Source organism: Dysidea avara, chromosome 7, assembly GCF_963678975.1.
Source record: "Dysidea avara chromosome 7, odDysAvar1.4, whole genome shotgun sequence".
Classification (NCBI taxonomy): Eukaryota; Metazoa; Porifera; class Demospongiae; order Dictyoceratida; family Dysideidae; genus Dysidea; species Dysidea avara.
The window spans coordinates 6,223,813-6,241,627 of NC_089278.1; the positions used below are offsets into that span (position 1 = coordinate 6,223,813).

The window sequence follows — 17,815 nt, forward strand, 5'->3', positions numbered from 1 at the left end:
TACACCTGATCCAAAATAGTGTCTGATTGTAGGGATGACCATCTTTTCAGAAATAAGGGTAGCAAGCTGTTTGTAAACAACGGTTGCTGCTGGTCCCATCCCACAACAAGAGAACACCAAAGGAGAGAAGGTATCCTCTCTACTTCACGAACTTGCTCATCGTATATACGCTTTTTGTCAAGTTCAACTCGGCAAAAGCATTGAGCTAAAGGGTGAAGGTATAAGAGGAGGCAAAAGGGTTAAAAACTTTTATATCAAAAAATACCATTCTCCTATCCTGTCTCCAAAAGCTCTCAGCACTCACATCAAGGTGGGCACCATCTTTGACATTAGCAGACCTGTAGTGGAATGCTGTCCTGACAGAGGCTGTAAAGGTGGTTCAGTGCGAACACTGTGACAATGCTGCTGTGATAAAAATATTATCATGCAATTCATTATGTCAGATTGAAGGAAAACCAACAAAGGAACAGCTGAAAGCTCAACAGTCATAGATTTCCCACAAACACAATTTGAAGTTAGTGAAGAGGGCTGCCAACCATAATGAAGACAAAGGACATCACGAAAGGCTCCTTTATGTAAAGCATAGTCATGATCTGATAGAGGAAGGGTGGTAAGCCAATTAGAAGAGCCTTTCTCACTAGAAATTAATACAGAACATTGTAGCTCCAAAACATTAATAAAAGACTGTTCCAAAATAAGATCCACCAAAGGAGCAGTTATACAAACTGAAGAAATAAACTGTGAAGATGAATATTTGGATGGATTAATTATACTCAAACCACCAAGCCTAGGAGGAAGAGACAGTAATTCACATTCCACATCATTAAATGCACACTGCCCAGTCAAGTTGGGTAACAACTTGGTATGAATCACCTCCTCCAAAGGACAAAGTAAATCACTTATATCAGGAATACATCTGATCAAATAATTCCATCTACCAATAATGCCATGTGTGAAAGCAGCATACGCTGCATGTGGCTGAGTCACTGATACGTCAGACAAAACTTCCACTTCACATTTCAACACTGACTTTCTGAGTAACAAAGAAAGTGACAAAAGAGGCTGTGCCCAAAGCAGCTCCTAGGGTGACGCTTTCCTTCTGCAGTGATTACAGCACCAGAATCCCGAAAAATTGGGGACTGTAGCATCATAATGAGCAGGTTTCATTATCAGGCAGGTTTTAGATGGATTTGGAAAATAACCATAGGTAGGGCCAGCAGAAACAAGTTGATCCCACCAGCATCGGATATCGGCTAAACATCCACATGCAGTAGCATCATCAGCATACCAAACCTGCTTAACAAAATCATCAAAGTGTTAATTAAAGGGACAACTCCCAAGGCATACATGGGCAGAGCCAGGAGATCCCCTTGGGCAGCACCCTCCTCAGATAGCAAGGTTCCCCCTACAATATGCAAATTGACATCTGTCCAATAAGTATGATAAGGATGGTGTAAAATGATGGACATAAATTGCTGAATATTGTGCAACGCTGCTCAATGATTCAAAAAGTTAAAAGCATTCAATGCACCAATTAAAATGACCGCTTCAACATCCGGTGAAGAAAAACGATTCCTCATAGAGTGCACAGCAGCCTCACAGCCAAACAACTGCCCAGCAGCCTCACAGCCAGACAACTGCCCAGCACACAACTGTAGAGGTCCAGCAACAGCAGCAGCTACCTGTATATCATCATAAATAACTGAAAGAACAACTTTTGCAATCAAAACGTCAAACAGTTTCACCTACACTAATGGGTCTCACACCAGGTCTTTTGTCTAAAGCAATTAGACGACATGCAAAAGGAGTCTAGGAGCTTATCGTTGTGCAGTACAATTTTGCAGCTATGGAGAGCATCTGTCCCTTGTAGATGGGTCTGGCCTCCACCCAATGTAGCTCAGAAGCTGGTGATGCCAGTAAGTGAGTTGTCGGACCTGAATATTCCTCTTATATAAACTGGTAATTTATAGTGCCTCTCCTCTAGTGGCCCCTGGTGCACACTGCCTCCCCCCATCGAGGAGGTATGCTTGCTGAGAAAATGCACCATGGGAGCCTTGCTCAACATTATTAGAGTCTGGAATGGATTAGGTGGTGTTGGACATATATAGGGACTGGAAGGACAACTGACTGTGCCACCAACAGCTGGCCAATCCTGTTGCCAACAATTAGGCAAAGACTATAATACTTTACCTTACGTTTTTATAGGCAATAGAATAATGACAGGCAATAAGGAAGTCGAAAAAATGTATTCCTTTGTAGAGGATGTTAGCACTGTTGTGTTGGAGGAGCAATATAAGTTAATGGATAGGAGGTGAGGGTAGCATTTGAATGGGATATTAGAAGAGATGTCGGAGGGCCTGTATAATGAGATTAAGGATTATCAAGACACTGAAGGGAAAATTTGAATATTATATCCATTTTCCCCTTCATTGAAATACAAAATCTAATTTTTTGAATTTTGGATTCTGAATGGTAAATTAAATTTATAGTTTTATTTGCCATTCATTGAATCCAAAATGGCCCATTATTAATTGGCCATTTTGGATTCTGAATGGAAAAATGGATATTTATGTCTATTTTTCCATTCCATGAATCCAAATATAGCGGTTTCACCTCTATTTTTTGGATTCAGCTTTAGAAGTGGATTATGATAAAGATTTGATTATTTCAAAAATGCAAACATTTTGGAGAAGGCTGCATTCAAAAATGTTGAATCCAAAAATAGATGTGCTACAGTTATTTCTGAATGGGCAAAGGAAGAGTATAAACTAGTGCTGAAACAAATAGCAATTTTGAACAAAATGACCAAATATTCAATTATTCTTTAAGTGTTTACTTCTATTGAATAAGTACTGAAACTGAGCAAAGTAAAGCCTAAGAGCTATTTCTATTTTTTAAAATAGAATTTTTGCATCCTAGATACATCACTTCTTAAGTTTCAAGGCTGGATTTTCCATCTGAATACAGTGTACAAAGTTCTAACGATTATTAGAGTAGTGTGTTAACAAATTGAATAGTGTCATGCCGACCATATAGTCAAATAACCGAATAATCGTTTCAACACTAGAATAAGCATCTATTTAGTGATTTAGATAGGGAGATGCACATGTTATAGTTTGTGCCCATATGCTCCATATTTTGGGGGTCATTAATTTGTTACCAAAAATGCAGCTATGCATTATTATATTATACCACATTTGGTCAGGCTTCATGTCAAATCGGTATTCCTACAGAGTATATCAGAATACCAAGTATAAACCATCACTCAATAATTGAGGACAAGTGTAGGGCTGAAACACTCTTTTGTGTTAGAGCCTGGCTCAGTTATCTGTTGCACTTTCTCCTTTCTCAGGTAAACTTTATTATGACTGAGTTCACCATTACTTCCAAACATGTTGTTAGGTGGGCAGGCTGTAATGATAATTTTGGGATGTTGATCATTAATCCAAGCCACTCTAGCAGGATGGCATCTAGAACGTCAGTGTCTTTAGGTCCTTTGCCATTATAAGTACCCACCAAAAGGGGGGGGGGTGGGGGGGGGGGGGGGGGGGGGAACCAGTGGTACTGCACCATGCATCCTACTAAGGGTTAGGTGCAGCACAAACGTCGGTAGCTGAGTTGTGACCATATCCAGAAGCCAGAAGTTTAGCCTCTTTGCATGGTCCCTCACTTTCAACTATCTCATCTTTGTATATAGTTATTCTGTGTATCATCAGCCATTATGAAACAATACTAAGAGTTACTACAATGCTACAATAGTAGTAAAGTAAAAATGGGATCTGGAGTGTGCAGAGCCTTCTTGTAGGTGTCTGTGCTGTATATATATATATATATATACATGTGACGGACTTTTCTAGTTAGTTGTGTTTTTGGCTAAAGTGAAGGAGTACCAGTGTTACATACAGCGAATCTCATAATATAAACTGTCCACACAAATTGTATGTTCCAACTAACTTGAATAGATTCAATGATTACATGCCATAACTACTATGTTTCTGCCGCCAGGCAACCCAATTCTTTATTACAAACCCTACAAATGGAATCACACAAAGGTTCTGTTTTATATGATCCTTAGCAAACTACTACCCAATTCCTTACTTAATCTCCTGATAATTTACTAGATGCATGGTACCTTACTGTATCCAATGGACTGTGTCTGTTTGCAGGTGGTTTATTGGTCACGGCAGACTGTGCTGAAAGGAATCCCTGCACATTATCCAATAGTGTAAGTGTATGCAACTACACGTGCAGTGATAATAATGGATACCATATGTGCATAGCCCGCCTCACTCCATGCCACGCTCTTTGTCATCTCTTCTCAACACTCATGACACAAGACCAAATACTTACTATCATGTAGTTCAAAAACCACTGCAAGTTCCTAAATCTTTTCCTAAAATGTTCTCACCTCAACTAACAGCGACAGGCTTATTGTCATCAGAGGAGGACAAGAATGATGTAAAGAGTTTACCAGTTGGGGCATCACTGCAGTCCAACAGTTCAATACACACCACTATTACATCACTTCTTGATGCGTTAAAGCACATTAATGTTAAAAGGTATTCATTCAGCATTAAAATGATCCTCTTTACTAGTGGTTCACTCCAGGTACCCTGTGTTTTCCACCAGTTGTCTGGACGCAGATGGGTGGACACATCTACAACAAGCATTACATGATTTAGCAGATTGTTATGTCACCTTGTCCACCGGTGACTGGAGCAGTGACAGTGACTAGAATAGTATAGTATTATGTATATGATATATTGTAATAGATCACATATATTATATATAATGTCATGTTGCATGTGTACAATTCATATCATGTGTTCTAAGCATTACATCCAGTGAGATCTACATTAACTCGTTCCACAGAGCGGCTGATAAGATCTTGCATGATCTCCCCATTGTGGGATAGCATCAGGTTTCTGATGCAGCCTCTGAATGGTGTGAACATTACATTATGAGCTGTAGCAACTGCATCTATAGACAAAATGTTCATTATACTGACACACCAGTACATGTATATTACTCACTGTTAATTCCTCCAATAAAGAATGTCTCGCTAGAGTTGGCTGATACAAATCTGGAGAAGGCTGATGATGTCATTTCTATGTCATTGCCATTGACAATCAAGCGAGCAGTTACACTGGTTGTCACTACTTCCAATTGATACCAACTGCCATCACAAAAGTTTACATTTGGTCTATTGTACTCCACTGCTGTGATACCATCTCCATTATCAAATGATAGTTGTACCTACAGATGAATATTTTCATAATCGGCACAGCAGGTGAGAGGAGGTGGCTTACCGCTCCTTCAACAAGTTCCATTGCTAGGTAGTCTGGACGAGAGGAATTTCCAATATATGCTAGTAAACCATTACAGTCTGCTCTGGTGCTGCGAAATGATAGTGTTAAATGGAAATCATTAATGGGAGAGAATGACTCAAATAACAGAGCATAACTGTTGTTGCCAGTAAATGTTGCCACTTCAGTTAACACAATCTCATCACAAGATATAATTCCATGGTTGGCTATGTTGTTAGTCAAGTCCACCATTTCACCATTGATGACGAGTGAACTGAAGCAAGCCTCCACACTTGGATAGGACTATTGGTATTATTATTGTTGTAATGGTATACACTAATGACATTACTGACTTACCACTTCATCTTGCTGGAGTATAACATGAGGTATAATGTTAGATGGCACACCACCCACATAGAAGCTGTTGACACTATCAATGTTTAGTTGCGTACTGGAAGGGTCTGTTACAAGAGTAAGTGTTTCTGCTCCATCATCAATAGTGATAATAGAAACGTGACCACTTCTGACTACATGGAACTATGTACACACCATTTAAAATTTGTGGTACTCAATACACTTAATTCTTACAGTGTGTGTCTGTCCATCACTGTATCTCTGGTTGGATCTAACAGTCCTTTCATTACTAGTTTCAGCACCACCTAGATAACGTGAGTATGTTAGCAAGCCATCCCTTAAGTATATAGCTAGGTAGTCTCCATTCAGTGGGTTTTCTGTGTAAAGCAGGATGCCATTAAATGTCTGAGTCTGGAACACCAGCTGAATTTCGTACCTGCAAAGAATCTCTCAATGTAATATATATAGCATTGGTTACTGATTCAACTTACCTCAACGTGATATCTGGTTGCCTCAAAGCAATGAAACTTCCTGTACCATTTAGACCCAGCAGTGGTGGCTGTGGAGTAGGAGTGGGTGTAGGCACAATAGAGGTAGTGGTGGTGGTGGTGGTAGTAGCAGTTTGAAGTGCAACTGAGGTTTCTATTATGGAAGTTGGAATATCTGATGGCATCATTGTTAGTGGTGGTGGTGGAATAGAAGTTGGAACCATGGCCATTGAATCTACGACTGTACTGGTAGTCATGACATCTGTACTGCTAGTCATAGCTGGGGTGGTAGTCATAACAGGAGTAGGACCAAAAGTCATGATTGGACCAATAGTCATATCTGGAGTGGTCATAACAGGAGTAGAACCAAAAGTCATGATAGGACCAATAGTCATATCTAGACTGGTAGCCATGACATCTGGAGTGGTAGTCATAACAGGAGTAGAACTGAAAGTCATGATTGGACCAATAGTCATATCTGGACTCGTAGTCATGGCATCTGAACTGATAGTCATGACATCTGTACTAGTAGTAGCCATGACATCTGGACTGGTAGTCATGACGTCTGGACTGGTAGTAGCCATGACATCTGGACTGGTAGTAGCCATGACATCTGGACTGGTAGTCATGACGTCTGGACTGGTAGTAGCCATGACATCTGGACTGGTAGTAGCCATGACATCTGGACTGGTAGTCATGACATCTGGACTGGTAGTAGCCATGACATCTGGACCGGTAGTCATGACGTCTGGACTGGTAGTCATGACGTCTGGACTGGTAGTCATGACGTCTGGACTGGTAGTCATGACGTCTGGACTGGTAGTCATGACGTCTGGACTGGTAGTCATGACGTCTGGACTGGTAGTCATGACGTCTGGACTGGTAGTCATGACGTCTGGACTGGTAGTCATGACGTCTGGAGTGGTAGTCATGACGTCTGGAATGGTAGTCATGATGTCTAGACTGGTATTCATAACAGGAGTAGAACTGAAAGTCATGATTGGACGAATAGTCATATCTGGACTGGTAGTCATGACATCTGTACTGGTAGTAGCCATGACATCTGGACTGGTAGTTGGATTGGTAGTCATAACAGGAGTAGAACTGAAAGTCATGATTGGACGAATAGTCATATCTGGGCTGGTAGTCATGACATCTGGACTGGTAACCATGACATCTGGACTGGTAACCATGACATCTGGACTGGTAGTCATAGCTGGAGTGGTAGTGATAACAGGAGTAGAACTGAAAGTCATGATTGGACCAATAGTCATATCTGGACTGGTAGTCATGACGTCTGAACTGGTAGTCATAGCTGGAGTGGAGGTCATAATTGGAGTGGAACCAAAAGTCATAACCAGACCAGTAGTCATATCTGGAGTAAGTGCTGTATCAGTTGTGAATATTGTAGATAAGTCAATTGTTGGAGTAGGTAGAATAGTACTGCTGGTAAGTGGCAAGACAGTGGTTGTCAAGATATCTATCGAAGCTGAAGGTGTGGGTGGGATTTCTGCAGCTGGTCGACATCCAAATAAGGATACTCCCATCAGTGAAATAGCGTCATGGAAATTATACAGCCTACAAAGAACACAATGACATGCTTATCTTCACTGTACTCAGGTTTCTGTGTCCAAGTAATGCTTTATGCCATACATAATGTAAGCCTATTTATTAAATATTGCACTAAAAGCCATTCCATTAATTCAGAGACTAGCTCATAGGAACAAATGAAGTCAAAGATTTACTCTTGGAAACAAACCCTCTGAACTTACTGATTGTTGATGGTGAGATTGTGGATACATCCTCTATAGCTGATGGTCACATCAGATTGGGAGCTGTTCTCTGTGGATCCACCAACTGTGAGTTGAGCAGGCAACAGAATGGCTTGCAGACCAGCGTCACTAGATATTGACTCTGTGTCAACTGTCATTGTGATCCTGTGTACCAAGAAGTTAAACCACTTGACAATAATGGAGAATTCTTACATATTAGCAGCAAAATTGACAGACACTATGTGCCACAAGTTATCATTGTAACCAGAAGAAGATGTCTCCAATATTGTATTAGTGTTATTGTAATGATATTCTAGTCTCACATACCCATGATACAGACTGAGGATTATGTTATCCTGGTAAAAATCCATAAATAAAAATGACATTTTAATGGTGCTTACTTCTTCTTCTAATGACAGTAACAGACCAGTGACTTGGATAGTCTTGAAGGAAAATACGACTTCAGTTAAATGAGTGCCGCTATCTTCTTCTGTTGCAAGTACAGCAAATCCTTCCCCATTGAAGCGAACACCAAGTTCCACCTCCACATATACAGTTGTTGTAGTACACAGTGACAGGGAACAGAATGTATACTTACCTCAACTGGACAACCATTAAAATCAACTCTTGAGGTTCCAAGGTTAGCAGAAATGTTCCTCATGGTAGTTCCAATAACTACATCTCTCACACAACCAGCAAATGAGACAAAAGGTGATACACTACAAGGGAAAGCTACAAGTACAGCATGATATGTACAGTATGATAGTATACCTGGATGTGAATATAGGTGCTCCACCAATATACACGTCACTGTTTGCTGTTGGAAGGCTCAATTCTGATGCAACACTGTTGTTCCTAATTTCATCATCAACATTAATGGAACATTCTGCCATGGAGTAGAGGGCAGTTAGGTAGTGCCAATTTCCATCATTGTATTGTCCACTGGTCTCTACGATGCATGGGTCCAATGGAGGAGTTGATGTCCAGTAGTTCACACGACCATCAATTAGCAACACTGTCACAGACTATATTGCAGGGTCACCACATAATGAAGTACGCAAGAGGTAGATACTCACTCTTCCCCTTCCTGGAGAGTAGAATAAGATTCCATTCGGATTGACTGTTCTAAACCCCATCATTAATCGGAATACTGTGGTGGACTGTGGTCCCCATGGTAACTTCACATAGCTGTCACTTCCCATTAGCCAAGTAGAACTATCAAACATTCTTGTGGCTTCCACTGGTGGACGAGGTCCACAAGGCACAACTGAGTCTAAGCCTTCATTAGGCACAAGAAGAGGAAGTTGTTGATTATTTACTATTACGGAGTCAACACATCCTGTAAAGTGCTCGACTGCTGAAGTGCACACATCAGCCTGAGAGGGGAACATGATGGCAACTGTTAAATAGCTGGTAATTGACCTACCAAAGCAGCTGATGTTCCACCAACATAGACGTCATCCATTAGTGAAATTGTTGATGTGTTAGTTGATCCAGTCTCCTCAGCAGTGACAGTGGTGACATTCTGTAGTTGTGTAACTGATAATCTCCCCAACTTTTCATCCCTGCAATATCATATGATGTTAGGGCACATGGTGGAGGGGAGTATTGTACCTGGTAGCAAATACATGATACCAAACATCATCATCTATAGATAATGAGTTAGTGATGACCACTGGGGTGGTTTCAAGAGCAAATGAGAACACTACTTGTCTGTTGACGATCCCCAGTGAAATACACTGCTCCTAATGTTATACTGATAGCACAAGGTCATTGTGGAATATTAACTAACCATTAAGTTGCTAGTGTACAGCAGGGTCCCATTGGGTTCACTAGTACGGAATATTAAAGACAGTTGAGTGTGTCGATCATTTGTATTTGTTAGTGATGGAAGTGAGTAGCTGTAAGTTTGGTTCCCAGCTAGTCGTAGAGCTATAGCAATCTGTTAAAGGATATAAAATAATTTAACGTTTATAATTACCGTATGTTGCAACTTACTGAAGCTAAAGCCATTCGAGCTGCAGCCACTCTTTGTTGCAGAGCCTGCACACTGTCATTCAATTGTCCTATCAGTTCATCATTTCCAGCAGATACATTTCTGATAGTTGGTATTGCACTTGTTCGATCAACAATAGCAGCTGAAGCATCTAGTAAACTGTTATTGGCACGAGCCAGTAGCAGACTATTGTTCATCAGAATGTCTTCCACATAATTTAATCTTTCATTGAGCTGTCCAGCTCCTTCACACAATTGTGACTGGAGGCTAATATCATTAACACATTGTAGACTTGAGTTAGTGGATGTTAGCAATGTGTTCACTTGGCTTTGTGAAGTACCTACAGGAAAATAGTTTACTCCAGCTCATCACAGAGTACACTTACTTGATGCAATCTGCAGTTGTGATACTCGATTTAATGTTAACATTACTGAATCACGAGTTTCATTCCTCAGTTGTCTGGAAATATCTTCCTCCATCCTGGCCTGGTTCACTTCAGCTTGAGTCATTTCCAGTGATGTGTTCAAGGTAGCCAATTGTGAAGACAAACGTTGAGACATATTATACAACTGGATGGCTTGGTCCATCAGTCCTTCTGAAATCAATTGCATCACCTATATATCAACAGGACTGTATAAATTATATCCATGATAACTAGTTGCTATACTTGTTGTAGTGTGCGACTTATTGATTCATTGGCTTGAATTGATAGGTTGGTTGCTTCCTCAATTGTGATAAGTAGGCTTGAAAAATTTCTGACTATTTCTGCAGGTTCTTGTGACAGGATTGGATCAAGAATGCTAACAATACAGTACAATAACTTGACTGATTATTATTTAACTAATTTTACTTTGAGATAGTTGTAGCATTACTGATAAGTTGATCAGTGTGCGAATCAGCATCTGCTACAGTTGAGTTGACTGTCATAAATAATGACCTCAGACCATCCAAAGCACTCTGCAGTCCCGATAGCTCCTGGACTACTTCTCCTCCCTCAGTGCCACTACCACCACCACTGCCACTACCACCACCACTGCCAGCCACTGAATCAGCCAGTCTCTCTGAGAGCACCTGATAATATGGAGTAATGTAGTCATTTTGCATATTACCGTATGTACCTGTAGTCGTGTAGAAATGTTCTGTTCTGAGCTAGCAGCAGTAGAGTAGAGTGTCCTGGCTGAATCTAAAACATTAATAGCCTCCTCGTAACTGTTATTCACGCTGGTCACTAGTGCCATAGTTCTCATCCTTAGTTCTTGTAGATCTATCACTAGTTGGTGTAGTTCATTGGTGCTCATGTTTAGTCCCCGCACCTGTTCATCTAGGTCTAACACCCCGGTCATCAGTACTTGTAGTTCACTGGAGATGTTATACAATATTTGTAAGTGTGCAATTACTACTCTCTCCACATCTGCAGCATCAGTTTGCTCCCTGGTAGCATTCTGTAATATCTGCAATGCCTGGTTGACTTCATTGGTATATGTTTCTGCATTGTCAGCAACAATTGTGGTCAAGTTCATCAGCAGCACATTAGCATGCATGGACAGTAACTCCAACTGATCCAGTATGTTAAGTACAGTCTCATTAAACACTGACACATCAGTATATAATGACATTGCTTCAGTCACATCATCTGTAAAGTCGGGGATGCTACTTATCTGATTACCAAGTTGATCAACTTGTTGCCATAGGTTCTCCACCTGTCCACACATGTGATGTTTACATGTCATTACTCAATAACAGTTTACCTGTGTAGAGAGATTAGCCACTTCTTCTCTGGAAGTGTCTATCATTCCCAGATCACCCGTTAGTTGTTGCTGAACAGTCAAACTATTGTTAACAGCACCCTATTATTGTGTGGTAAGTACACGATATGTTATATGTTGTCATGTTGATCATACCATCAGTGATAATGCTTGGGAGATTATGCTGGCCAGTTGTTGATAAATCATAGAAAGATCATCTAATGTTTCCAATTTGTTGGCAAGCAAGTAAGCTTGTTGTGCTGACTCATTGTGACGCATTTCCAGTTTGTCGACACACTCACCACATGCTGCAGCAGAACAGTGCATAAAACATTCCCCTTTGCATCTTAGTGTAACATACACAAAATACACTGATCACTGAGTGGTGGGCTAAAATAGCCATCATCACACATGTCACAACGTTCCCCAGCATATCCAGTCACACATGCACATTGCTCTCCTCCAAACAATGCATCAATGCTGCAGTTCCTAAAATCAAAGCACACACAAGTAATGGCTAATGAAAAACACATTTAACTCTGTTAGCCGCTTACCTGCAGCCTGTCTGTGAACAGTCACATGCTACACATATAAACATTGATCCAGATGTAATATTGATGTAACAAGGCAGACATTGTTCACAGTTTGGTCCTGTTGTGTTAGCCTGACAATTCTGGAATATTAATATATATATATATATATATATATATAACTACTTCAGTAGCTGCAGGAACAAACATACCAGACATTCACCAGTAGCAGGATTACAATCAGTAGACCGATTGCTACATTGACATGGCACACATTGACCAGATGAAGACATGAAATATCCAGCAATACACTCCTATGTAGTGATCATACTAAGGGTTGCAGCGTTAGAGTACACTAGGCACACCTGACAGGAGATACCAGTGTGTCCCAGTGGACACGAGCAGTTCTCTACTGGTATAGGATCAGTCCCTTCAGCTGATGAGTTAACATACTGGAACAATTCAAGCCTATATGAGAGTGGGGAAGTGAGACTGTGATCAGCATTATATCCTAGTGATCACCTGATAATAGTGATGGTGGAATCAGCAGGTACCGCTGGTATTAGTATGCTATTCAGATCTGCTAGCACTGATAAGAGGACAGGCCTGGTAGCTGGCCCTCCTGTAGACACATCCACCCATGCATCCTAAGATGGCAGCATAGCAAGCATCACTATGAAGAAGTACAGTTATATAGCACCTCAACTAGTGGAACGGTAACTGTAGCAACATCTAAGCTGGGATCAACTTCATACACCAAACTTGTACCACTACTCTGTAACATAATGTGTGAATAACTTGAGAAGTTATAGTATTGACTGACTATCAAGTAGACGCCATAGCTACTGAACATGGAGCCCATTCCTGAACCACTTATAATATCAAGATTTATCATCCCATCTCCTCGACTTGTTTGCACAGTGAGGTTACCACCATAGGCAAATAGCTTTACAGAGAGACTTGATATATATCATGTGCATAATATTGTGAAACTAACCCAGTTCATGTTGACATAGGTAGATGGAACACTCCAATACACTGGCACACTGGAGTTGATATTACTAATGTTAGCGGTCAATACAATCATAGTGTTGTAATCCTGCTAGTGAAAGTGGTTAATAATTAATAATGTTAGTATATACTCACTTCTAATGATATTTCTGTCATGGTACTGACAATTTGGTCCCCTTCCACAACCACCAGTGACCATCCTTCACTACTGTTATTTGTACTTGACACCACATCCACCTTAAAGCGCATGTGTACCACTGATCACTTAAATAATGTATATGCATACTGAGCTAACGTACTGTATCATAAGATCCCATAGAACTGTTGCACTCAACTCCTTTTAGTCCATTACACCAACACTCCATACAACCAGTATCACTGAAGTGAAAAGCTTCTGATTCACAAGATATACATTTTGGTCCAGCCACTAATGACTGAAATACAATGACAAATTTATCAAACATGTTAGTTATGTACACACTCATACCTTGCAGCTACATTGTCCAGTTGAAGAGCAGGATTGGTTATTACTACCGACTAGATCACACTCACAAAGTAAACAACCTGCTGAGCTGTCATTAAAGGCACCCTCTAAACACCTATCACATGTTTCTCCAGTGTAGTATGATCTACACATACACTCTCCACTTGTAGAGTTACACAGTTCAGTACCAGTAACATCACATGCACAGGGAGAACAGCCAACTGCCGGATCACCAAAAGTGTTGGGATTACATTGTGTACATCGTCTCCCACCAACAAATTGAGGACATGGACACTGGCCAGTGTTAATATCACACTGTGCATTGTTGACACAATTGCACTCTACATGTTTTATGATAATGTGCAGCTTGTATGGTAACATGCACTTACCTATGCAGCCGGTACTTGTTGGACCATAAAAAAAGCTGGGACAAGTATTGCAGTCTAGGCCATATGGTTGAATATTTGTATCAACTGGTGGTGGTCTGCAGGGACACTGGCCACCTCGAGGGTCGCAGCACTGCTCCAATGATCCATTTGGATGACAAGAACATCCTATACAATGTGCACCATACATGGCACCAGCTAAGAGATGTACTAACCAAATAGTGCAGGTGTGGATTCGTAGGAAAGTACAAATGCACTCTGGAAGCAGAAATGTTCACTTGGAGTTCCACGCCTGTCAAGTGTCATCATATACATTATATAGTCTTTAACATATTCAGCCATTCTTACCCCAATGTGTTGGTAACCAGTCCACACTCCATATTAAATCTTTCAGCAGCCGGTAAACCGAGAGACACTGGATTGTAAAACTCTTCTGGTATGGCAATAAAAGCATCCTACAAGTTTTTTTACTTACATCTTTAGATATTAACAAGTTACATCACTTCCTCACCAGTTTCAAGTTTGTCACATCCATTGTGACTGTAATATCCCACTGACCAGTAACTAGTTGATGTTCTGCTGCTGTGGTCGTGTCACCTACACCAACTGCTAAAGAGTAACACCATATCATGTCACACCGTTCAATGAAGAATCGGTAAGTCAGTAGTGCACCGTCTCCTGATCTGGTCAGTCTTGTGACTAATGGTGCTAACACCACATCACTAGTGTTGGCATAACGAAGGATAAGTCGATAAGTGGAAGTCTTTGGTATGTTGATAGTCCAGGTGAATTGCGTTTGCTATAAAAGTAAAACACATGTTACATGCAGCACTGATATATTGACATTTAAATTTCAAATTTAGTACAGTATTCATTTGCAATAATTTAATGCACTTCTCTCAGCTGAGTGCATGCACACTTGGCATGGTAACTGTGATATGTAGGTCTCATAATTACTTTATGACAAAGTAAAAGTCAAGCACTAAACAAAAATCGATTGGACATAGAAGTCAATTGATTACTTTTGTTTTAGCAGAATGTCATAGATTTGCTGCATGTAACATGGCAATAAAAATACAGCAGCCACAACTAATAAAAGTGAAAATCCCATTATCTGGTTGTACATGTGTTCCAACACCATTTTTTGTTGCTTCAAGATTGGGTTGTGGAATCGGCAATTCAGATTCAATATTATAGCTATCCAATTTGACAACAATCCAACAGAATGCATTTCAAAATTGTGAGACTAGGGAATTGATGATCCAGATGTGATAAAAGGTGCAATGAGTGGCCCACATATTTCCTTTGATGAGTGGCAGTGGCAGTCCTTGGCTGGGATTCCAGCAGTTACCCATTTCCACACTGTTTCTACTACAGTTTTGGGGACTGCATCTTTGCTGGTTCTGAGAGTTTACTAGGCGAGGGCAAAGATGATGATGGCATTATGGAGCTGCTGGGTGACAAGGAGGCACCACTGCCAACTTTGACTTGTAATGACAGTACTTGGAATGCTGGAGACATGATCGATGGTTATTGTGGCTTACCTGGAGAAGATCGAATTTCAACCAGGAATGAACACCTTAGAAAATGAATACAATGAATGACTTTTAAAATGGAGAGTCCAACCATCTGCTTGGATGGCTTCAATAGATGCTTACGTAACTGTCAGTGAAGAACACTGAGTAATCCCTGCACTTTGTGTGTGGAGCACTTCAGTTCCAGTGTCCCCCATTCAGAACAAGGAGTCAGGTTGGTTATGTACTTAAATGAAAAGCTGGTGATGGCCCAGACAAGAAAGGAGTTGGAGAAATACCTTAATCATATCTGAAGGCCTTGAGTTATGTGGTGAACAAAGAAAACACCTGCACAGCTGGGTTTCCTGGGGAAATGAAGATCAGGAAGAAGTTACACAGCCGGTCAGATTAGCTCAACTAAAACAGTCCCTCTTAGCCTAGACTAATGACAGCTACTCTCCCAGCCATCTTCCAGGCTTCATTTGTGGTACTGAGAACTGCAATGCTTGAAGAATCAAGCCATGCAGCAGTCTCAGTTGTTTGACCAGCTGGTGGCATTGAGTCAGGAACCTCAGCTGGTGCTAAAATAATGGTACACTAGAATGGCTCAAGTGAATGGAAAGAGTACACTGACACAAGTGCTAGACTTGGTAGTGGGAATAGATGCATCCTTGCAGGGCTGGGGTTAGCTGCCTGCAGAGGTTTATGAACAGTGGGTGGTCTTAGACAGAGCAAAACATCACGCAAACTACTTGAATCTGTTAGCGGCTGTGCTTGCAATGATGAGCAAACATAAACATCCATCTTGCATGAAGACAGCTAGCGTGTTGTATGTGAACTGCATAACTGCATTGGAGGAACACGGTCTCCAACAGTGAGCAGACACTATTGGCAATGGTAAGAATCTGTCTCTGTCGGCAAAACATCTACCTTGGAATAGAAACTGCATATGCAGCAGACCAGGAGTCCAGCGCATTTCATTAGCAACTAACACAGGGGATTTATTTGTATTGGGCAATGTATGGAATGATTCTGAATAAGTGGACATTGTTATAGACAGTTAGCATCAGTGTTGCTTTTAGTATCTCAATTTTATGTTAAATCCTTGGACATATACATCAAGTACTGACAAATTTCCTTCCTAGAACATGGATTATACACAAATCTTGTAAGCTCACCCCATCAGTGGTAATGATAGTGTAGCCATCACCACTAAAATCTTGTACTGCAGTATTAAACAATGGCACAGGGTCAAGGTCAAGTGCAATTATCCCATTTTCAGCTTCTGTTAAGATGAAGTGCAGTGAGTTGAAATAATAGTTTGTCGGGATGTAACCATGAACATCAGCTTCAGAAACAGCATAATATTGAGACATCTAAACACAACATATTATATAATATAGTACGGATTAAGGAAATATGCTCACTGGGTCATCAGAGAGATCACTGATCATGCTAATGAATGTAAAACTAATACTGTCTGCAGTGACATTCATCTAATAACACATCAGTAATATATACTATCAGCCATATATGGTATACATTCCGGCTTACAATGGTAACAGTGACATTGACTGATTGTGGACAAGATGATACATCTGAACAGTTCTCCTACACATTCATGAGTACATACACAACCAAATATGCCATTGAAGTACCTCATAGGTCACAATGCTGCTCAGTGGGGTACAAGTGTAGTTTATTATGTCACAGCCGTTATTAGCGGCAAAAGCTAAAGTGTTCACCGAGGTTCCATTCAATGACAATTGCACTAATAACAATTGGGGTAAAGGGCTACGGAACACCAACTGAGCTCCAGTCACCACAAAAAACTGTAATGCAAACTGTTGATAAATATTATGACATCACATTAACTAGGCCTTACATCACTAAAGTTGAAACTCAAGGTAACATTATCGTCTTCATTCATTGACTGCCACCAAGTCTCTTCATTGCCATCCAATAGCAAATTCGCATTGTGGTCTTCTGAACAGTTTGCATCTAATTCAGTAAACCCATAAGGCGATGTTATAGTAAATGCTTCATCTACACAGGTTGAGCTAGCTACAGCAGACTGCACAGCTGAAGTCAGCTCTATTTCTGGAGAAACAACACAGTGCACTGCACCAAACGTGCACAACAGAGAAACTATCACAAACACTCTTTGGCTAGCTAGCATCGTCCCTCTGCAATCATTTCAGTTACACCCCCTTTTTAAACGAATCACGT

General features: G+C 40.7%; 2 protein-coding genes across 4 annotated transcripts in view; one reads left to right on the plus strand and one right to left on the minus strand.

The window, feature by feature from the left end:
• Positions 1–4,838, plus strand: part of LOC136261877 (protein misato homolog 1-like) — a 15,850-nt gene extending 11,012 nt beyond the window's left edge. For both annotated transcript variants that reach the window (XM_066055964.1, XM_066055965.1), the window contains exons 11-13: positions 4,167–4,225; positions 4,281–4,559; positions 4,609–4,838. In XM_066055964.1, the coding sequence (XP_065912036.1) occupies positions 4,167–4,225; positions 4,281–4,559; positions 4,609–4,735 (465 nt within the window). In that variant the 3' untranslated portion in view covers positions 4,736–4,838. The remainder of the gene's footprint in view (positions 1–4,166; positions 4,226–4,280; positions 4,560–4,608) is intronic.
• On the minus strand, positions 4,733–17,808 carry LOC136261862 (laminin subunit alpha-like). 2 transcript variants are annotated; one of them, XM_066055942.1, is made up of 42 exons: positions 17,472–17,808; positions 17,245–17,418; positions 17,141–17,197; positions 17,014–17,082; positions 16,765–16,962; positions 14,584–14,871; positions 14,421–14,527; positions 14,288–14,364; positions 14,076–14,240; positions 13,690–14,027; positions 13,502–13,636; positions 13,338–13,439; positions 13,189–13,290; positions 13,015–13,137; positions 12,892–12,966; positions 12,714–12,838; positions 12,557–12,659; positions 12,404–12,505; positions 12,216–12,334; positions 12,023–12,150; positions 11,818–11,969; positions 11,665–11,763; positions 11,035–11,616; positions 10,767–10,987; positions 10,584–10,716; positions 10,302–10,530; positions 9,919–10,256; positions 9,713–9,862; positions 9,535–9,665; positions 9,347–9,485; positions 8,997–9,296; positions 8,692–8,945; positions 8,519–8,639; positions 8,322–8,462; positions 8,134–8,276; positions 7,921–8,085; positions 6,152–7,726; positions 5,895–6,096; positions 5,664–5,843; positions 5,310–5,609; positions 5,034–5,256; positions 4,733–4,980 (listed from the first exon to the last, which is right to left on the minus strand). In XM_066055942.1, the coding sequence occupies exons 1-42, from the start codon at positions 17,763–17,765 to the stop codon at positions 4,829–4,831; spliced, it is 8,811 nt and encodes a 2,936-aa protein (XP_065912014.1). In that variant the 5' UTR covers positions 17,766–17,808; the 3' UTR covers positions 4,733–4,828. The 2 variants fall into 2 exon arrangements, with proteins under 2 accessions (XP_065912014.1, XP_065912013.1); XM_066055941.1 differs by having other exon boundaries at positions 13,189–13,293.
• Between the last annotated feature and the right edge of the window lie 7 nt (positions 17,809–17,815).

Excerpts from the sequence above, each read along its gene's own strand:
- LOC136261862 (XM_066055941.1), bottom strand. The coding sequence starts at position 17,765 with ATGCTAGCTAGCCAAAGAGTGTTTGTGATAGTTTCTCTGTTGTGCACG. Across the intron at positions 14,241-14,287 it reads ATCCACACCTGCACTATTTG|GATGTTCTTGTCATCCAAAT; the intron begins GTTAGTACATCT and ends CACATTGTATAG. Across the intron at positions 8,277-8,321 it reads TACTGTCATTAGAAGAAGAA|GATAACATAATCCTCAGTCT; the intron begins GTAAGCACCATT and ends GATTTTTACCAG.